At 58.2% G+C, this 21,499-nt stretch overlaps 2 protein-coding genes across 8 annotated transcripts in view; one reads left to right on the top strand and one right to left on the bottom strand.

Moving 5' to 3' along the window:
- CHAF1A (chromatin assembly factor 1 subunit A) overlaps nucleotides 1-5,610 on the top strand; it is a 42,331-nt gene extending 36,721 nt beyond the window's left edge. For all 4 annotated transcript variants that reach the window (XM_015122523.3, XM_077979337.1, XM_077979335.1 and 1 more), the window contains 2 exons: nucleotides 4,498-4,594; nucleotides 5,127-5,610. In XM_015122523.3, the coding sequence (XP_014978009.2) occupies nucleotides 4,498-4,594; nucleotides 5,127-5,227 (198 nt within the window). In that variant the 3' untranslated portion in view covers nucleotides 5,228-5,610. The remainder of the gene's footprint in view (nucleotides 1-4,497; nucleotides 4,595-5,126) is intronic.
- A 1,608-nt stretch (nucleotides 5,611-7,218) lies between these two features.
- Nucleotides 7,219-20,386, bottom strand: UBXN6 (UBX domain protein 6). 4 transcript variants are annotated; one of them, XM_077976481.1, is made up of 11 exons: nucleotides 20,188-20,386; nucleotides 16,195-16,358; nucleotides 15,715-15,779; nucleotides 14,549-14,752; nucleotides 10,555-10,676; nucleotides 9,775-9,850; nucleotides 9,074-9,158; nucleotides 8,738-8,957; nucleotides 8,528-8,658; nucleotides 8,295-8,443; nucleotides 7,219-7,839 (listed from the first exon to the last, which is right to left on the bottom strand). In XM_077976481.1, exons 1-11 carry the CDS (start codon nucleotides 20,268-20,270, stop codon nucleotides 7,714-7,716), a joined length of 1,425 nt encoding a protein of 474 aa, XP_077832607.1. In that variant the 5' UTR covers nucleotides 20,271-20,386; the 3' UTR covers nucleotides 7,219-7,713.
- Nucleotides 20,387-21,499: the final 1,113 nt, after the last annotated feature.

Below are 21,499 nucleotides of genomic sequence, written 5' to 3' on the forward strand. Positions count from 1 at the left end.
GACGCACGAAGGTCACACGTGAAGGAGTGGAGACCCAGGCCCAGCTTGATGCTTACCCTCCAGCGCTGAACCTCCTGCAGTTTGAGACAAACGTGCCAAAATTGGTTGGCACCACACGTGCCACCATGCCCAACTAATTTTTCAGTATTCTGTAGAGACAGGGTCTATGTTGCCCAGGCTGGTCTCCAACTCCTGGGCTCAAGCGATCCTCTCTCCAGCCTCCTGGCATTTGGTAAAGCTGCTGACTGATGCTTCTGCACCCCGGGTAGTGATAAGCCGTTCATCTGCAAGTGGGTGTACGTCCATATGTTTTTACTAGGTTACACTTTTTGTCCCGATTTGAGAGTTTTCATCTTTTTTTGTTTTGTTCTTGTTTTGTTCTAATTTAAAGAAACAGGGTGTTGCCCTGTTGCCCTTTATTATTTTAGGTTCAGGGGTACATGTGCAGGTTGGCAAACTGATGTCACAGGGGTTTGGTGTATAGATGATTTATTGGGTATTAAAGTATTTTTTCTGAATTTTTCCCTCCCACCGTCACGTAGGCCCCAGTGTCTGTTGTTCCCCTCTTTATGTCCACATGTTCCTATGAGAACATGCGATGTTTGGTTTTCTGTGCCTGCGTTAGTTTGCTGAGGATAATGGTTCCCAGCTTCATCCATGTTCATGCAAGAAGAGGTTTATTATTATTATTTGTAGATATTGGGTCCTGCTACGTTGCCCAGGCTGGTCTTTGAACTCGTGGGCTCAAGCAATCCACCTGCCTCGGCCTCCCAGAGTACTGGGATTACAGACCTGAGCCAAGGAGTCTTTAAATCTTTTCATTTAGAGCTCAAAAGAGATACTCATAAGGCATTCTGACCTAGTGGGGTGAAGTGCCATGTATCTGTGAAGCCCTAGGACACCTCAACTCTTTGGGCCTCCGTTTTATTTAAAAATTTTAAAATACAAGGAAGGATGTGTTTGCCCTTGCCGACAAAACATTATGTGATCGAGATAAAACTAAAGAAGCATAGGTGGCTGGGTGCGGTGGCACAGGCTTGTAATTGCAGCACTTTAGGAGACCGAGGCAGGCGGATCACTTGAGAGGCCAGGAGTTAGAGACCAACCTGGCCGACGTGGTGAAACCCCATCTCTAAAAACACAAAAATTAGCTGAGCATGGTGGTGCATGCCCATGATCCCAGCTACTCAGGAGGCTGAGGCAGGAGAATCACTTGAACTCAGGAGATGGAGGTTGCACTTGAGCTGAGATTGTGCCACTGCACTCCAGCCTGGGCAACAGAGCAAGTCTCCATCTCAAAAAAAAAAAAGGCGTAGATGTTAGTGACACCATCTTCATCCCATGTAGTCGCTAAACATTTTCCTGACTCCCGTTTTCTATAGTCTGCGCTCCTCCGTGTCTGCGTTTAGCACTTGCAGTGTTGCTGGCGAGATGACAGCTATCCCCGTGAAACAAGCTGCCGGCTTGGTGTCATGTGTTAAAGCCTGTCTTGAGCCTGAAGGGTGAAGAGTGGTGATTGCTCTGAAAAATTTTGGATCCAAAAAAAGCCTAGTGTGTCAGCACGTCTCCTGTGTGGAGCAAGGGCCCAGTGACTTGAGGTGGCTCTGAAGAAATTGGCGTGTTCCTTTTGTTTAATGTCCCCAGACACCTCCAAATCAGAATGTCCCTCAGCAGAGTCTACAGGGGACTCTTAGACTCTTCTTTGCTTAACTCTTCTTTCAAAAAGGTAGTTGAAAATGGCCATAGGCCAGGCTCCGTGGCTCATGCCTGTAATCCCAGCACTTTGGGAGGCTGTGGCAGGAGGATCACTTGAGGCCAGGAGTTCGAAGGTGTAGTTACCTATGATTGCACCACTGCACCCCAGCCTGGGTGACAAAGCAGGACTGTTTCTCCTATGTCCTCACAGGGTCAACCCATGCTGCCTGGGGAGAGGGACAGCCTGGGCTCCCAGCCACTGAAGAGGATCCAGGAGGGGAGCCCCTACCCAGGCATTGATGGGGCTACGATAGGAACCCAGTCTGCCTGGCCAGGCGCTGTGCTCTTACGTGACAGCCCACGAAACCAGCCTACTGCCTGGCCGTTGTGTTGCTGTGCGGTCACTTTTCTAGGCGAATGGAGGTTTTTGTAGAGGAAGACTTCCTGGAGTGTTTTGAGGACGAGCCTCCCTGCTGAAATAAGTGTGGCTCTGTGTCCTGGGAGGGACTTGTGTTCATGCACGGAGGGTCAGCACTGATGCAGAGGCTCGTGGGGGCCTCCATGCATCCTGTCTTTCTCCTTTGGGGAAAGCAAATGGAAACGGCTCAGGAATTTCACTAGGGCCAGGTGCGGTGGCTCACCTGTCATCCCAGCACTTTGGGAGGATGGCTTGAGCCCAGGAGGTCGAGACCAGCCTGGGCAACATAGTGACACCCCCTTGTCTCTACTTAAAAAAAAAAAAAAAAGCCAGGCGCAGTGACTCACGCCTGTAATCCCAGCACTTTGGGTGGCCGAGGCAGGCGGATCACAAGGTCAGGAGATCGAGACCATCCTGACTAACATGGTGAAACCCTGTCTCTAATAAAAATACAAAAAAATTAGCCAGGCGTGGTGGCGGGTGCCTGTAGTCCCAGCTACTCAGGAGGCTGAGGCAGGAGAATGGCGTGAACCCGGGAGGCGGAGCTTGCAGTGAGCCAAGATCTGGCCACTGCACTCCAGCCTGGGCGACAGCGAGACTCCACTTCAAAAAAAAAAAAAAGGCCGGGCGCAGTGGCTCACGCTTGTAATACCAGCACTTTGGGAGGCCGAGGCAGGTGGATCACGAGGTCAGGAGATCGAGACCATCCTGGTTAACATGGTGAAACCCCGTCTCTCCTAAAAAGTACAAAATAGCCGGGCGTGATGGTGGGCGCTTGTAGTCCCTGCTACTCGGGAGGCTGAGGCAGGAGAATGGCGTGAACCCGGGAGGCGGAGCTTGCAGTGAGCCAAGATCTGGCCACTGCACTCCAGCCTGGGCGACAGCGAGACTCCACTTCAAAAAAAAAAAAAAGGCCGGGCGCAGTGGCTCACGCTTGTAATACCAGCACTTTGGGAGGCCGAGGCAGGTGGATCACGAGGTCAGGAGATCGAGACCATCCTGGTTAACATGGTGAAACCCCGTCTCTCCTAAAAAGTACAAAATAGCCGGGCGTGATGGTGGGCGTTTGTAGTCCCTGCTACTCGGGAGGCTGAGGCAGGAGAATGGCGTGAACCCGGGAGGTGGAGCTTGCAGCGAGCCAAGATTGCACCACTGCACTCCAACCCAGGCAACAGAGTGAAGAGTCCATCTAAAAAAAAGAAAAGTAATCACAAGTCACAGTCATCGCTTCACGTCAGGGATGTGTTTTGAGAGGTGTCCTCAAGCAATTTCATGGTTGTGCTGATGGGCTAGGTTGCTCTTACATACCCCAGATGGACAGCCTGCCACACGCCTGGGCCATGTGGTACATAGCCCAGGGCTCCTGGGCTGTGGACCTGTGCAGCAGGTGACTGACTGACTGCTCAACCCCGTAGGCACTTGCAACCCAGTGGTATTTGTGTCTCTAACATAGAAAAGGCACAGCAAAGGCCAGGCACGGTGGTTCACGCCTGTAATCCTAGCACTTTGAGAGGCCGACACGGGCGAATCCCAAGGTCAGGAGTTCGAGACCAGCCTGGCTGACATGGTGAAACCCCGTCTCGACTAAAAATACAAAAAATTAGCTGTCCATGGTGGCGGGCACCTGTAATCCCAGCTACTCGGGAGGCTGAGGCAGGAGAATTGCTTGAACCTGGGAGTCGGAGGTTGCAGTGAGCCAAGATAGCACCACTGCAGTCCAGCCTGGACGATAGGGCAAGACTGTCTCAAAATATATACATACCAAATAAGTAAATATACAGTTGTCTGTAATCCCAGCACTTTGGGAGGCCGGGGCGGGCAGATCACAAGGTCAGGAATTTGAGACCAGCCTGACCAACATGGTGAAACCCCGTCTCTACTAAAAATACAAAAATTAGCCTGGCGTGGTGGCATGCACCTGTAATCCCAGCTACTCAGGAGGCTGAAGAATGAGAATCACTTGAACCCAGGAGGTGGAGGTCGCAGTGAGCTGAGATTGTGCCACTGTACTCCAGCCTAGGTGACAAGAGTGAGACTCTATCTCAAAAATCAAAAATAAAAATAAATACAGTTGTAATCTGATGGGACCACTATCAGGTATGTGGCCTGTCACCGACGAGATTATTCTGTAGTCGGCAATGATGGCCATTTGTGGAGATATGAATCCAGTTCATTTGAGGGAACCCCCAAGGTTCTCTGGTTGTGGCCTCTTGAATAAACCTCACATTTGGACAGTTTGTTACCAAATTGGGTTCTGGATGTTGGGTTCCCTTCAGTGTTGGGGGTGGGAGGGAGGGGTCACACCCGCAGAGGCCCCCCACCCCCGCCAGCATCAGTGTGGCTGCCACCTGTAATGCTGATGGCCATGCACCTTGTCTTTCCAGGTTGGTGCTGAGGACATGGACGGCTTCCAGGCAGACACAGAGGAGGAGGAAGAGGAGGAGGGCGAGTGTATGATCGTGGATGTCCCGGACGCTGCGGGTGAGAAGGGCTCTAGATAGCAGAACGCACTGGTGAGGGGTGGGGGAGGTAAACCTCAACAGGGAAGGGATGGCGCCGCCTAAGACTCGCTCCATTGTGAGCTGCCAGGAGGGTTTGCAGCTGGAAGTGGCTCCTACCCTGCCATGTCCTCTGCCACTTGGGCAGAGCCACAAGGGCCTGTGCTGGGAGTCTCAGGTGGCGGGACGTTAGATGGGGGTCAGGGGAGACTGCACTGAGGCGGCAAGGGAGGGCCAGGTGGATTTCTGGAGGACTCCCCAAAGAGGAAGTGCAGAGGCCTTGCAGCAGGCTGTGCGGGAGGAGTCTGCCTAGGTGGTGGGGGGCAGGGTCAGCCTGAGAGCAGGTGAGCAGGTCACCTCTAGAAGGGGCACAATGCCCCAGCTTCCGCCTGCCCCCACTGTCAGGTGAAGGGTTCTGTCCTGGGGCCGTTGCAGGCCCCATGAGGCAACAGGTCCTCCCCCAGGGAGCCCAGCAGGCACAGCCAGCTCAAGACCTTCCCTTTCTTGCCCTGCAGAGGTCCAAGCCCCGTGTGGAGCCACTTCCGGAGCTGGGGGTGGTGTGGGGGTGGACACCGGCAAGGCCGCCCTGCCTGCGAGCCCACTGGGCGCGTCATGAGAGCAGTGGTGACGTACGTAGAACGCTTAGGGTGTCCTCCCCACGGAGCAGATACTTGAACCGACTCGATTCCTGTGTAAAGAGCACTTTGTCCTGCTTCACGGACCTCCCCAAGGTGTGCAGAGTTCTATATAGGATGCTGGATTAGTTCCTTTGATATTTGTAAAAATTCCCCCAAGAGCTGCATATGAATCTGCCCTTTAATAAAGCATTATTGAGATTGCTGGCCTATCGGGGAAGCCTGCGGGCACAGGAGCAGGCGTGGAATCCAGTACTTGTAAATGAATTGAAGAGCCAGGACCACCCACCTGGCCATGTGCACGGGCCCCGTGTATAAACGAGGCAGTGTGTAAAGAGGCAGTGTATAAACTTATTCTCTAGCACTGAGCTGCTCTGTCTTTTCTGAGAACATCGTGTTTCTCTCCGAGTGCGTCGTGTCTGGGGCCAGCCTTGTGCCCTGCAACAGCGCTGTCCCATCTGTTTGACACTAAGTCATCCTCATACCAGGCTGACCTGGGTCAAGGTGCAGGTTTTCCGCATATGCTTCTGTCCAGCGATCCCTCCTGCCCTGGGTTGGGGGGTTAGGAGGGGGTGTTCCCGGGGACCTGCTGGGGTCTCCTTCCTCAAACCAGAGCTGCTGGGAGCTGAGTTGGCTTGGAGTCTGAGACTTCGTGAGAGCCCACCCCTAGGTCGGGTGCATCTTTTGTGAGTGCTGGAGCTAGGAGGTGACCTCCTCCCTGCCCCACGTTGAGTGGGCTTTATCCCCACTGTCCCCGAGGGAGGACTCTGTGGTGCTGAGCAGCTCAGAGCACACGCAGCCACGGGGAGGGTTACGCTCGCCAGCCCTGCTCCTGGTCACACCCTACCTGAAATCTAAGCTTCCCTTCAGGGAACCCCATGTGGGAAAGGTGTCAGCTACCTCCATCCACCCAGTCAGGGACGGCAGGAGGCCCCGGCCAGGCCTTCCTGCTGGGAAGCAGGATTCGGCTGTGCATGAAGCAGAGGCTGCCCCTGTGCCACACCTTTGACGAGCTTTAGAGGGGCTCCCGACAACCCAGAGTCAGGGGTTCCTGACAACCTGGAGTCAGGTCCTGGGGCCTGCAGGGACGCAAGACTGGAGTGACAGCCTTCATTCTCAACAGGCCCACACCAGCTAGGGCAGTATCAGGGGCGAGGGAGGGACCAATGCAAGGTCAGGGGCAGGAGCATAGGCCCTGGGCACCTCCCCCAGGTGCAGACCTGCATCCCCAAGTCAGCAGTGGGCCCGGCGTACGCATGCCTTCCACACTGCAGGGCGGAGTCCCTGTGTCTCCTGGGGCTGCCACACCGCAAACCACCTGGTTTAAAGCAACAGTCACCATCTCACAGCCTGGGGGTCAGAGTGCACGCGTGCCTCACCAGGCTGACATCAAGCTGTGGGCAGGAAGACCAGGCCCTCCTGAGACTTTCCCAGTACTCAGAGGCACTGCATCCCTCAGCTCAGGGCCCCCTCCTCCACCTTCACAGCCACAGTGCAGCCTCTTCCAGTCTCTCTCTGACCTCTGCCTCACCCTCCTGCCACCTCTTGTGAGGACACTGGGTCCCGGACCACCCAGGATCATCTCAGCTCAAGACCTTTCATCATACAATCCAAGCCCCTCTTGCCAGGTGAAGTCGCGCATCTGCAGGTTCCAGGAAGAGGATGTGGCTGTCTCAGGACACCCTGTTCTTCTGGCTACAGGGAAGCCAGGCCTGTGACAGCACTCGCCTCCCAAGCTGGGGGAGGCCCGCGGGGACTGGGCCTTTGTGGGCACAGCACAGCCTCCCCTAGCGCATGGGATTTCCTCCCCAGGCAAGTGGCTCATCGGGCACTTGTGGCCAGGCATTGGCCCGAGAGCAGGTATCCGCCTGGTGCCGCTTTGACAGGGAGCCATGCCCAGCCCCCGTGCCGCCTGCTCTATAGCAGGTGAGCCTGCCCTGTGTCCCATGGTTTCAATGGAGCACCAAAAAACTAGATTCAAACACCCTGTTTATTTGGGCTTATGATTTACTAACTGCAGGTCTGTGTGCGGGAAGGCCAGCGTCCCCTCCTGCCGTCGTCACCCACATCCACAGAGCAGCCCTAGTGCCAGGCGCAGCCGCTGCCACCCACAGCACACGGGAACGGGACCCGTGCTGCAGGCCTGCTCTCCTGCCCAGGGAGATGCCACATGTGTCTGCCTGGCAGCTTCATGACACAGTTACCAGCAGCTAGGGAGGGCTTAGATTTGATGGCATCCCCAGGCCTCTCCCTCGGGGGCTTGGGCGCATCTCCACAGCCCCCAGGAGATGGCGGCTCTGCCACAGGGCCCAGTTCCACAGCTCCACAGCTAGCTGGCGCCCCTCCCGTGCCCATGGGGCAGAGCCAAGTGTTTCCAGAGGTGGCTTGGAGGCCCTGGGGTGGTGGGGGGAGGAACAGGGAGAGCATGAGACAGACCCACAGGGCTGAGGCCAACCCTGCTTTTATTTCAAGAGAGCTTCTCGATGGCTGACAGGAGCTCAGGTTTCAGGATGGCGTCCGGCTCGACCCCCGCAGCCTTGATGTCCTCCAGCACAGCCATGTCCCACGAGAAGGTCAGGAGGGCAGAGGGCACCTGCAGTGGGGGCAGGCTGTCATTCTGTCTCCACGTGGCCGTGCAGTGGAAGGACAGAGCCTAGCACAGTCGGCCCTTCCCGCTGCGGGAAACTCAGCGGGCAAGCTGGGCTCGGGGATACCCTGGCCTGGAAGCCATCTCAGCTGGTGGAGGCTGTGGCTCACACCCCGGCCTCCTGCCCTCTCCCTCCGGGACTCCCAGAACCTAAGCCTAAACTTACTGCACTAGCTAACATGAGTCACTGCTCCCATTTGACAGGGGAAACTGAGATGTGGAGTAGTTCTGAACTCGCTCAAGGCCCTGTTGCCAGTAAGTGGGAAAGTGGGATTCAAACCCAGGGACCTGTCCAGGCCCCCTGTTCTGAAACAAGGAGGCTCCCTCCTGAGGGGCTGTGCCGGTCCGCGGAGAACCTGCAGAGGCACCGGGTCAGCAGTCCCCTGCGGGCCAACACTCACCAGCCCGCACTCATTCAAGGCCAGGTTCTCGTCCTCCGACAGCTTCTGCCCTCCCGAGGCCAGCAGCTCAAAAGGCAGCCAGTCGCTCTGCAGGGCCTCCCGAACAAACCCGTACACTGCCCCCAGCCGTTCCCGGGCGTAGAAGGTCCCTGGGGAGTGGGGAGGTCAGAGGAGGTGGGGCCCACGGCCCCCACCAACCCAAGCCACCCTCCCTGAGTGTCGCAAGTGCCCACCCTGCAGGAGGCAGCCGTCGGGGAGGCGCACGCGCAGCAGTGTGTAGGTGTACTTGCGCAGCCCCCGCTGCTCCTCCTTCTCCCGCATGGCCTTGGTCCGCAGCACGCTCAGCCGCTCCACTGCGTCGGACCTGCACATGAGGGCCAGGTCAGGAGCTGGCCCGGGTTCTCTCACCCCGCCCCACTCCGCTCCGCGGACACCAGGCCCACCTGAGCCTCTGCTCCCGCTTGATCTCCTCTGCCGTGAGGTTGAAGAAGTCCCCGGGCAGTTCGAACTGCGAGGCCAGGGGCGAGGGCTGGAAGACGCGGCGCTGCCGGTCCAGCTTGGCGCGCACGGGCTCCGCAGCCAGCAGCTGTTCCTTGTGCCTCTCCAGGCTCTGGGGCTGGGCCAAGGTGGTCTCGCTCAGCACGTAGAACTCCTCGGGGTCCTCTACAGCGCGGCAGGATATGGGTGTCACTGTGCAGCAGAAAGACCCCCAAGCCGGGCCCTCCTGCCCCGAGGCCCCTTGTCCCCATTCCCCACTCAGCCAAGCCCTGTCCGCTTACCCTGATCCTGGATGGGAAGCAACACCTTCTGGAACCCAATGGCCTCAAAAAACTCGTGGGTCCCTTCCAGGCAGTTAATGCGCTCCTGGGGGTGGAGATGGGGGTCACTGGGGACCCCTGGCTTCCTCCATGGCCCGGCCACGCCCCACCCGGTCCAGGGGCCCAGCTCTCGCTATTGGGAGCAGCTGTTGACCCCTGTATGGGGCCCAGCCCTGGGGGTGCCTCAGTACTAGGTGCAAACCTGCTTTTCTAAGGTGGGAGTCTCCACCAGCTCCGCACAGAGGAAAAAGTCACAACCAGGCACGAAGAGTGAGGCTGAGGAGCCAGATACTGCTGGGGCCTGAAGCGAGGCTAACACAGGCCAGGGCGGCCAGACCCTGCCGTTTCCCCCAGAAGAACCAGACATCTGGTTTGCATGAGAAACCTCCCCACTGCCGACATGTTCCCAAACAAGCCCAACTGAAGAGGAGGAAAAGGATGTGGGTGAGGAGAGGCAGAATTTGTTGATTTGGGGTGACTGGTGCATTAAAATCTTGCTCCCTATCTTGTCCTGCTACCTTCTACCGGCCAAACGCTTCACTGCTTGGGGCTCAACTCTCGCTAGCTCCTCCAGGGACTGCCTGGTGTGGGCCACCACCGGCTCCTGCAGGCCGGCTGCCCCCACCCCCAGCCTGGGCCCAGGGGCCACAAGGCACGCCCACCTGGAACACCTTGTTCTGCAGCTTGATCTTCCGGTACTTCTCCTCCTCGGGGTGCAGGTGGATGTTGTCCAGGTACCTGGGGTAGGTGGAGAGGGTGAGTGGGGCACAGCCGAGGCTGCCCGCCCGGCCCCTCTGTGCCTCCTGCCCCAGGTCAGTGGCTCAGCCACACTTGGCCTCTAGTCAGAGGGAAGAAGCGGCCCAGTGACCCCAGGGCAGGAGACCGTCTCCGGGTGGAAGGCATACCTCGCACACCCCACGGAGCCCACCCCTGGTGCCGGCAGGAGCCCCATGGAACCCCTCACTGTCCCACCAGTCCTAGAAGGGCACCAGTTAACCACAGCGGTGGGGGAGCCACAGGGCCGGAAGAGTGGAGAGCCAGAGCCGGGGGGCCGCAGCGGCAGCAGGGGGCTCCTGTGGGGGGCTCCCTCGGGGCTGGCGGGCAGCGTGGACTTCCAGGCCTGCCCCCAATCCTGAGACTCGGGGAGTGGGGTGGGACCCCGCCTCCTCCACACGCTCCCCGAGTGGTCCCCAAGGAAGCCAGGGTGGGCAACCCCTGATTCCATAAACACCTTCATTTCACACATGGGTAAACAGACCCAAAGAGGCCCAGTCCTTTGCCCGAGGCCTCTGGGTGGAGCTGCCTCACTACTCTCGGCCTGTGCTCCCTTCCTAGCCCACCTCAGCAGGTCATGAGGGGACCAGAGAGGGTGACAGCCCCAGTGGGAAGGGTGCTGGGGCGAGCCGGAGGGGCCAGGCAGGGCAAAGGGGCCACGCACTCACTTGGCAATGGTGTCCACGCCCAGCTTCACCCGGTCCCGGTCTTTGTTGAACGTGTGGATCTTCATGATGGAGGCAGCCACTGGGTCGGTGGAGAAGTGCTGGGAGGAGGGAAACAGGGAAAGCTGCTCACTGAGAACCCCGGCCACACGGCCCTCCGCTGCCCAGGTAACAGGGACAGGAAGAGGAAGGCAGAGCGGCGGCGTGGAGCAGCCCTTAGCTGTGCACTCATCACAGAAAGGAAAAGAGAGACCCTCGAAGACCCCGGCCCTGCCCACACGCCAGGGCAGAGGCGACACAGCCAAGACGGAGCAGAACTCAAGTCTGCCCTTCCGCCTTCTCAAGGCTAGACCCACGGGACTTGGGGGCCGGTGTGACGTGACAGAACTTTGCCTCACACTCTGGCTTTAGAACCCGACCTCAGTGCTGAGATCCACCAAGGCCGCTGCCCCTTACAGAACCTCCCGCCACCATGGACACCGCATCCCTCCTGACCTCACAGCCCCATGATGGACGTTCTGGAACGACTCCCGGGTCTCATGTCAAGAAAGAGACCCAGAGGCCCCTTGTCACAGGGATGGCAGGTGGCAGAGAGGACACAAATGAGTCTGCAACCCTCAATGTCTGAAACTCAATGGCTGGAAGACGGATACCCCCAGCCCCTGCCCCACCCCGAGGTCCCGCCTATGTTACTAGGGGAGGGGAGAAGTCACAGCCGGAATTCCTGGGGTTTCCCAGAGCCAGCCCTGCTGACTGTGAGGTACAGCGTCCCAGCACGGAGAGGCTGAGAACAGGTACCCTAAGACCCGGACAACACTGAGGCACAAATCCATTCACGCTCGGCACAGCTACCGCACACGGCCACACCCAGAGAGCCACCCATGGCCTGAGAAGCAGGGCTGCCACCCGCACCTCCCTGGGCTGCCCAGATGAGGGCGGGTGAACAGCAGGGCCGCCCAGGACCACGTGTCAGGATTCGGGCCACCTACCCAGGCAGCCCAGAGCTCCACCCACCATCCCCCACCCTCAACTGCACAACAGGGTCCCTCAGCAGCCCCCTGCGTCACACAGACCCATGACCCACACGCTGAGCCGGGGCTCAAGCCAACAGAAAATTGGGACCCAGCCCAGTCTGCCGGTTTAGTTGCCGAGGTGATGTGGGGAGTGGGGCAGAGCACGCGGCTGCAGAGAGAGGCAGAGCTGCGAGACGCCCCCGCCGTCCCCAGGACAACAGCTTCCTGGGGATCAGAGTGCCTGGGACAGCACACCTGCCAAGGGAAGGGCGTCAGCTCCAAAAGCGGCCCTCGGGCGTTTTGGGCAACTGGCTGCCAGGCTTAGGTCAGGAGCTGGGTACGTGCACAGACAAGGGACAAAGCAACAGTGGCCGGGAAGGCGACCATATCCATACAGGAATGTACTTTGTAAGAAAGGTGGGATTTCACAGCTGTGAGCAAAAGACAGGTGCTCTCCACAGGTGGGGCTGAGACGAGAACTGAGCCAAGATCTAGAAAAAAATAACATCAGCGCCACCCTGCCGGGTTACATAATAACACGCTCCAGCTGGATCAAAGCTTCAACCATAGAAACAACAAGCCAGCAGTCAGTGAGAAGCCAGAAGAAAAGCACTGGAGGCCGGGCGCGGTGGCTCACGCCTGGAATCCTAGCACTTTGGGAGGCCGAGGCGGGTGGATCACGAGGTCAGGAGATCGAGACCATTCTGGCCAACATGGTGAAACCCCATCTCTACTAAAAATACAAAAGTCAGCCGGGCGTGGTGGCGGGCACCTGTAGTCCTAGCTACTTGGGAGGCTGAGGCAGGAGAATCCCTTGAACCCGGGAAGCGGAGGTTGCGGTGAGCCGAGATTGCACCACTGTACTCCAGCCTAGTGACAGAGCAAGACTCTGTCTCAAAAAAATAAAATAAAATAACCCTGGAGAGGCCACAAAAGAATTCTCTCAGCATGGAAGTGGGTAAAGCATTTCTAAGAATAGCCCCAAACCCAAAAGCCATGAAATAAGACTGACACATTTAATTATACAGAGATCAAAAAATCCTACGCAGCAAAGCGACCATAAGCAGAGCCAGCATATGAGCAACTAGAGGGAAATATGTGCAACTCATATCATAGGCAAAAGCCTGAATTGCCTAATATATAAAGAGTGCCTACAAATCACTAAGAAAAAGACAAACTATCTAATAATGTACAAAGGATGCATTTTCATATGAAACATGGCCAACCCAACCTAAAATAAGGAAAGTGTAAATTAAATCTATCCTGGGATGTTATTTTCACTTGTCAATAGGGGTAAAGATCAAAGTTTGGTGATTTACAGTACGGTGAGAGGATGGGGACACGGGTGCTTTCGCACACACTGCTGGAGTAGGTGTGAGTCTGGAGAGTCTCCATGGAACTGTTACTATTTTTTTTTTTAGACGAAGTTTTGCTCTTGTCGCCCAGTGCCCAGGCTGGAGCTCAATGGCACGATCTCGGCTCACGGCAACCTCTGCCTCCGGGGTTCAAGTGATTATCCTGCCGCAGCCTCCCGAGTAGCTGGGATACAGGCGCCTGTCACCATGCCTGGCTAATTTTTGTATGTTTAGTAGATACGGGGTTTCACTATGTTGACCAGGCTGGTCTTGAACTTCTGACCTCAGGTGATCCACCCGCCTCGGCCTCCCAAAGTGCTGGGATTACAGGCGTGAGCCACCGCGCCTGGCCACTGTTATTACTTTTTGAGGCCGGGCGCGGTGGCTCAAGCCTGTAATCCCAGCACTTTGGGAGGCCGAGGCGGGCGGATCACAAGGTCAGGAGATCGAGACCACAGTGAAACCCCGTCTCTACTAAAAAATACAAAAAAAAATTAGCCGGGCGCGGTGGCGGGCGCCTGTAGTCCCAGCTACTCAGGAGGCTGAGGCAGGAGAATGGCGGGAACCCGGGAGGCGGAGCTTGCAGTGAGCTGAGATCGCGCCACTGCACTCCAGCCTGGGCAACAGCGTGAGACTCCGTCTCAAAAAAAAAAAAAAAAAAAAAAAAAAAACTTTTTGAGAAAGGGTCTCACATATCACCCAGGCTGGTGTGCAGTGGCCTGATCACGGCTCACTGCAGCCTCCACCTCCCAGGCTCAAGCAATCCTCCTACCTTGGCCTTCTGAGTAGCAAGGACTACAGGTACACAGCAGCATGCCCAACTAATTTGTTTCTGTTTTTGTTTTTGGTAGAGACAGGGTTTTGCCATGTTGCCCAGGCTAAAGCCGAGGTTTCTGAGAACCTATTGATGGTGTTAAGTGAGGACTTGCTGTATTAGGGGAAAAAAGATGCTGTGGAAGTTATTTTTGTTCTTTTGTTTGTTTGTTTTTTGTTTTTTGAGACCGAGTTTCGCTCTTGTTGCCCAGGCTGGAGTGCAATGGCACGATCTCAGCTCACCACAACCTCCGCCTCCCAGATTCAAGCAATTCTTTTGCCTCAGCCTCCCGAGTAGCTGGGATTGCAGGCATATGCCACCACACCCGGCTAATTTTGTCGGAAGTTCTTTCTGTACTGAAGCAAATAATACATAACCTTTTATGAAAAACAAAACCAGGCCAGGCACGGTGGATCACACCTGTTATCCCAGCACTTTGGGAGGCTGAGGCGGGTGGGTCACTTGAGGCAAAAGTTCGAGACCAGCATGGTCAACATGGTAAAACCCCATCTCTACTAAAAATACAAAAATTAGCTGGGCGTGGTGGCAGGCACCTGTAATCCCAGCTACTTGGGAGGCTGAGGCACGAGAATCGTTTGAATCCAGGAGGCAGAGGTTGTAGTGAGCCGAGAATGCACCACTGCACTCCAGCCTGGGTGACAGAGTGAGACTCCATCTCAAAAAGAAAGACAAACCTAGCTGGGAGAGAGGAGATACGGATGCATACACAATGGTGTGCCTGGATTCGGGGTATCAGAAGAGGGACTTCACTACCAGCAGTGGGCTCTGGGGACTCTGGGAGGGACCTGTACCACCTGGGCTTCCGATGGGGGGTGGCGCAGGCACAGGAAGCTACAGGTTGGGGCAGGAGCACACGGGGCGCCACTCACCGAAAGAATGGCTTCCTTGATGCGGGCGTCCCGCTGGTCCTTCCTCAGGGTGGCCCCAGTGAGCGGACAGGTGAAGTACACACCAGGCACGGCCAGGTGGGCAGAGCCTTCCTCTCTGGGCTCAGATACCTGGGGCGGTGAAAGTGTCCGAGTCTGGACTGTGGACAGAAGCCACCCCGAGCCTCGCCGAGCACCACAGTCCTGAGTGTGGCCCGCAGAACCAGACATCTCTAGCCCCCATGCTGTCCCTTCCACTTGGTGGCCATGGGAGACACCCTGGCCAAGTGACTGGATCCCTCAGCCTGTTCCCTGGTATGTCAAATGTCCCTGTGGGGCCTATTCAGAACTAAACAAGGTAAGGAAAGGAAAGCACGGAGCAGCTTCTGACACGCAGGAAGCACTCAGCAGACGGCAGCTGGGCTCCTGCTGGTCCTGTCCCCAAGCTGGTGAGGAAGGAGCTCTGTGTGGGAGTCCGTGGGCACAGTGCCCTGGACAAGGCCTGACTTTTGGGCCTCCGTTTCTAGGCCATCTCTAAGGTCCCTGCGTGCTAAAATTCACTGAATCCTCGAGGATCAAGCTGCTTAGAACTCCTTTCAGCAGAGCTCTCAAGGCCCACCTCCTACAGGAAGGCCTCCCTGATTCCACCCGTCTCCACGGAGCCCCTTGACCTCCAAGCCAGGCAGGAGCAGGCAGTGGTAGGGGACAGGCTCTGAAGCCACAGACTAGCCAGTCCTGTCTTTGCTGGTTCTGGGGGAATAGGAGAGAGGACAGCTGGTTTGACCTCTCTCAACCCCGGTTCTCTTTCTGAAAAGTGAGAACTGTAACTGCATCCACCTTAACGGGTTAAGGGGAAGGAGCGATGGGCTTATGTACCTGAGGCCCACTTCTCCAGGCCTGAGCCAGCATCCTCAGCTGCCGAGCCCCGAAGGTCCGGACAACACCATGTTCCACCACAACCCGCCTCCACCTTGCAGGGCAAGGTTTCCTAACCACCCTGGAGCCCCAAGGGCAGTGGCCACATCTCCCCCATGAAGAAGTCAAGCTGTCCCCACCCCTCAGCGTGGGACAGTGCCACCAGTGGCTGTTCTTACCACGTTGGTCCCTGGGGCCTCGGGGCTCCCGCTGACGGTGGCTTCGGCTTGAAGTTCCTTTCTCACTGGAAGGCAGCCCAAGAAGGAGAAGCAGAGCCAGGGTGGTGAGCACGCCTCTGTCCTGGCCCGAGCCCCCTCATTCCTGGGGTGGGCCCGTGAGCCATGCACAACACCCCAGCCTGCTGCTGCTGGAGGTCAGGCTGGAGGTCCCCTGCAGGACTCGCTCTGCACCCACCCCTCAGCCTGAGCCAGCACCCCACTGCCTGCGCAGTCCCTGTTTCTGCTCCAAGTCTCTGCTCCCACCCGCTCCCCAGGAAGCTGCCCTTCCCCCAGCACCTGCCCTTGGTGAGTCGCTCCCAAGGGTGACCCTCACACCCCCACAGCTGCTTCCAGGCCCTGGACTTCTGCGTCCAGGGCCAGGCACTAAGGCTGGGAACCTCAAACAGCCCCGACCTGGGCCCGGGGCGGGCCACATCTCACCCTGGTTTCGGATGCTGTCCTGCGACGTGGGGCCCCAGGCCCGGGACTGCTTCTGCTCCAGCCGGGCCAGGGCGGCAGCGGCCGCCATCTGTGCCTCATTGGTGGGTCCCTGGCGGGGCGGCCTCGGGGCCGGCTGGCTGGACTTCTGTTTGGGGGCCTTTTCCCTGGGGACAGACCGAGGGAGAGCGAGTGTATCCTCCTGAGGTGGCCGGCAAACCTGACGTGCGGTCACACAGGGGAGCTTCTGCTGCTCCCCAGCTCCTGCCACCAGCACCACCAGTCAGACGTGTCCCTGCCTATGCGGGCCAGGACGCCTGCTTCCCAGGGGCCACCCGCAGCCACCAGATGGTTCTTCTGCAAGCGGAAGAGCCCCTGGAGGAAGGAGATGCTGGTTCCGCTCAGTTCTGCACCACAGGGCAAGTCCTGCCCCACTGGGCCTCAGCATCCTCGTTTGTAAAATGGGGTGGCAGCACCCCTCCCGAGGCGAAGGCACCTTGATATCCTCAGGGCCTTTTTTTTTTTCTTTTTGAGACAGGGTCTTGCTCTGTCACCCATGCTGGAGTACAATGGCACGATCACGGCTCACTGCAACCCTGAGTTCCCAGGCTCAAGGAATCCTCCCGCCTCAGCCTCCCGAGTAGCTGGGACTTGGAGGCAAGCATCATCACGCATGGCTAATTTTTCTTTTTTTTTTTTTTGAGACGGAGTCTCGCTCTGTCGCCCAGGCTGGAGTGCAGTGGCCGCATCTCAGCTCACTGCAAGCTCCGCCTCCCGGGTCTACGCCATTCTCCTGCCTCAGCCTCCCGAGTAGCTGGGACTACAGGCGCCCACCACCTCACCCGGCTAGTTTTTTGTATTTTTTAGTAGAGACGGGGTTTCACCGTATTTAGCCAGGCTGGTCTCGATCTCCTGACCTTGTGATACGCCCGTCTCGGCCTCCCAAAGTGCTGGGATTACAGGCTTGAGCCACCGCGCCCGGCCACGCATGACTAATTTTTCTATCGAGACAGGGTCTCGCTGTGTAGCTCAGGCTGGTCTCGAACTCTTGGCCTCAAATGATCCTCCCACCAGGGCCTCCCAAACTGCTGGGACTACAGGCATGAGCCACAGCACCCAGCCCACATCCTCAGGAATTGAGGAGACTCAAGGGATGCCACATCCTCCCCCACTCCCTGCTGTGAGAGTCTCCACCCTCAGGTCACAGCTTCGTTTGCTGAGCACCTACTGTGTGCTGGGCCCCTGCTGGGAGCCGGTCGGCTTGGTTGGTTGACTCCTCCTAACAAGCTGCCAGGGAGGCCTCACCATCCCGTTCCCAAACCCAAGAGGGTCAGGAAGTCCGGGCAATGTGCCCCATGCCACACCACCCTTGTGGCAGGACCCTGGGGTCAGCGGACAGCAGAACCAGCCTCGCCCTGGCCACTCCATGCCAGGCCCGGGGCTGTGCAAGTACCAAGAGCTCATGGACTCGCGGTTCCGCCCTGTTGAGCCCTACACCAAGGAGGGTTCCATAATCCACTTGGCACAGTGGCCTGGCAGAGAAGCCCTTTCTGCCAACCTGCTCGGACGCGTCTGTCTCGCCTGTGTCCTCTCGGGCCCCTCCCGTGAATCCAGGGACTGTGTCACTTTCCATGTCGTAAGTCTCTTAAAACTTCCTGGAGGCCAGGCTCTCAGTTCAAGCCCTGTACTCCTCTGGCTCTGCTTAGATACTCGGGCAGCCCTCCCTCCTCGTCTCGAGGCTTAGCTTCGTGCCCACCCCTGCCTATCTAGTCCTCCCACAGCGCAGCATCTTGGGTGGAAGAGGAGATGACTCATGAAGACCCATCCCAGCCCCATCCGATATCTAGGTCTTTCCAACAAAATGGCATTTCCCAGGGCACCTCACCCCAACCGGTCATGGACCCTGCCCGCCCTGGGCAGCCACAGGGACCCTTCTGCAACCTCAGCCAGGGAGCGTCAGCATCACTCCACTGCACGACGCCCCCCCACCACGAAATCCTAAAGCCTCCCTCGGCCGGAGAGCCCTTCCCGGCCTGGCCCACTGCCCTCCCCTGGCCTGGCTCCCCTGGGCTCCCCGCGGTTCTTCCCATACCCCAGCTGCTCCCCGCCGCAAGGCCCTGCACTGTCTGCGCCTTCTGCCCACAGTGTTCTCCTGCGGGGAGGGAGGAGGACAGGGGATCTGGAAAGGGCTAGAGCTGCCACAGGGAGAGAAGGAGGGGGCTGATTTCCCCACGGCTGAGTCTCTCTGTGTCCTGGGAGAGGCCTTCCCAAACCACCTGATGGCGTCTGCTCACCCTCCTTCAAGGCCCTGGGCACCGCCTGAGCCCTCCTCTGAGGTCTGTTGGTTTATTTGTCCATCAGCTCCCTCTAGAAGTTGAGCCCTGGGACAGCAGAGGCCTTCTCCTGTCCACCACTGCAGCCTAAAACAGGACTTGGTGCCCACACGCCCCACACACCCTGGATATCCAGTCTCGCTCCAGAGGGGACCTCCGCACCACTTCCCTTCCCGAGTCTCCCCTCTGACCTTCCCCTCTCCGCCAGGCTCTGGGCTGACCCAGCCATCACCCTGATGCCCTGCATCCTTCCTGTCACGCCCAGTCCTAACCCCACCCACTACTGGTTGAATCAATGAAGGGCTCCCCCCATTTGTCCACTTCTCTCCCTGACCCCCCTCCCTCTCTCACTCAGCCTTTGCTCTCCTGCTCTCCCCTAGGAACCCTGAATTCCTCGCTATGCCCCTACCTCCATCACCACCCCACCAACCCGTGATTCCCTGACCCCCACTTCCTGCCACCTCCCTGCCTCTCCTCCTACCCCCTCCCAGCCCCCACCCCTTCACAATCCCTTCCATTATTGCTTACAGACCCCTACCCTGGCTGCCTGGCTGACCTCCTTCCTCAGTCACTCTCCAACAGTCCCCACCACCCCCTGGCCAGCCAGCTCCCTGCAGCAGCCCCAGCTCTTCCAGCTTCCCTTTTCTCAGCCCAGCAGCCCTCAGCCTCGCACCCTCTCCAGCGCCACTTCTTTCCCGGCCCTCCACCTGCCCTCCCAGCTGGCTCAGCCCTGCTCAGGCCCTTCTCTCCAAGTCCTCCCTAGACGATCCCGAAGCCTGCCCGGCACTTATCTCCTTTCCCCTCCCCTCTCACCTCCATAATCCACTTGGCACAGTGACCTGGCAGAGAAGCCTCGTAGAGAAGGCCTTTCTCCCAACCTGCTCAGAGGCGTCAATCTCGCCGGTCTTCTCCTCTCAGGCCCCTCCCGTGTCACAGTCCATCTGTCAGAGTCCCTCACCTCCAGTCTCCTCACACACCTTCCTCAGCCCCTCCCAGGTGACTGAAGACGCTACCCACCCCGGCCTCCTTGGCCTTCCAGACTCTTCCTGGTCTCCCATCAGCCTCCCACGTGCTCCAGATCCCAAGTCCAGAACCCCTCTTCCCATGGATGCCTCAGAACAACTCTCCACCACCCCACCCCACAGTTGTGCGTCTTCCTCCAAGCTCAGCTCTCATCCATGGTCACCTAGATTCCCCCAAATCATCCCGGCCACTTAAGGACCAGCCGGGTCCCCAGACCTCTCCCTTATCACCCGTCTCAGAACTGATCATCCCTTTTTTCCCCCAGGGTCGCTCCACTGACCCCCAACTTCCTGCAGCCCCGCCGCCCTAATCCCCCGCCACTGCCTCGGACCCTCCTGCGGCCCCGCCCCCGAGACTTCCCCGCCCACCCGGCCCCCTTGCCCCGCCCCCTGCGCATGTTCCCCTCCCCCCGCCTCCCTTGCCCCGCCCCCGGCTCACACCCGCCCCCTCCTGCCCTGACCCCAGATCTCTCTCCCCTCCCCCTGACGCCCATCCTCGGCCCCGCTTGCCCCGCCCCCGGAGCCTCTCCCCCTCCCCTGACTCTCGGCTGCCGCTCCCCAGCCCCTCGCCCTCTCCGATCTCCCGAGCCGCCCGAGGCCCCAGACCCCTCTCCCCGGCCGCCCCTGCGTTCCTCACGCACCCTACGGACTCTGTGAGCTTCTGACCGGGTCCCGCGCTCTTGAACTTGATGTCGGCCTTGAACTCCTGAAAGAATTTCTTCATGGTGGCGGCTGGCCCGGCGGCGAGGGGCCGCGGGGGCGGGGGGCACAGGGCCCAGTCGGGGAGGGGCCGCCCGGGACCAGCCACCGGAAAAAAAATACCGCGCCGCCGGAAGTCCCGCCTTCCCGAGGCCGACCACGTGACAATAGGCTAGAAGTGCCTCTCTAGCGCTCGGTGCCTCGCTGGCCCAGGGCGGCCGCTCTGTACGCTGGAGCCGCATCTCTGTGGTTCTTCCGGACTCCGTTGCCAGGGCGACGAGTGCGCCTCTCGATTAGAGTCAGTGCCTTGCCTGGCAGCTTCCGTGGCGCTCCCCAAACGGTGACAGACGGTGACAGGACGACTGAACCTCGCAGAGAAAGCACTGGGCCCTGTCCCTTTCGCTGCTCAACCTAAGCTGGGCACGGTGGCTCACGCCTGCAATCACAGCACTTTCGGAGGCTCAAGCGGGAGGATTGCTTGATTCCAGAAGTTGGAGACCAGTCTGGGCAACATGGCAAAACCTCGTCTCTATTTAAAAAAAAAAAAAAAAGTAAAATAAAATAATAGCCGAGGGTGGTGGCGCGCACCTCTCAGCTACTTGGCAGGCGGAGGCGGGAGGACCACTTGAACCCAGGAGGTCGAGACTGCAGTGAGCTGTGATCAAGCCACCGCATTCCACCGCATTCCAGCCTGGGCAACAGAGAGAGACCCTGTCTCAAGCAAAACAAACAAAAATCCAACCTTCCCTGTCTCCCCAGAGCTTACGTGATAAAGTCCCAATTTAATGTGGGGTATTGGAGGCCCCCACCTTCTGGCCCTGTTTTGGTCCCTGAAGCCCCCCGCCCCACCCCACCAACACCACCACCACCACCACCACCACTTACCCTAGGTAGAAGCTGTTTAAGAGGATGCATCCAATTGGGACCTGGGGATCCACTTTGGTGAACAAGACAGAGAAACCAGTTAATAGTGGCGTACTTTGGGCTGTGCGATTCGCAAAGAAGATACACAAACTGACAGTTAAAACAAGCCTCCAAAAAAGGGAGTTGGGGGTCAGACGTGGTGGCTCATGCCTATAATGCCAGCACTTTGGGAGGCCGAGGCCGGCGGATCATTTGAGGTCAGGAGTTTGAGACCAGCCTGGCCAACATTGTGAAACCCTGTCTCTACCGGCGCCGGTAATCCCAGCTACTTGGGAGGCTGAGGCAGGAGAATCGCTTGAGCCCGGGAGGTGGTGGTTGCAGTGAGCGGAG

Source organism: Macaca mulatta, chromosome 19, assembly GCF_049350105.2.
Source record: "Macaca mulatta isolate MMU2019108-1 chromosome 19, T2T-MMU8v2.0, whole genome shotgun sequence".
Classification (NCBI taxonomy): Eukaryota; Metazoa; Chordata; class Mammalia; order Primates; family Cercopithecidae; genus Macaca; species Macaca mulatta.

Excerpts from the sequence above, each read along its gene's own strand:
- UBXN6 (XM_077976481.1), bottom strand. The coding sequence starts at position 20,270 with ATGAAGAAATTCTTTCAGGAGTTCAAGGCCGACATCAAGTTCAAGAGC. Across the intron at positions 9,159-9,774 it reads TGCAGAACAAGGTGTTCCAG|GAGCGCATTAACTGCCTGGA; the intron begins GTGGGCGTGCCT and ends CTCCACCCCCAG. Across the intron at positions 8,444-8,527 it reads CGACGGCTGCCTCCTGCAGG|GGACCTTCTACGCCCGGGAA; the intron begins GTGGGCACTTGC and ends CCCACTCCCCAG.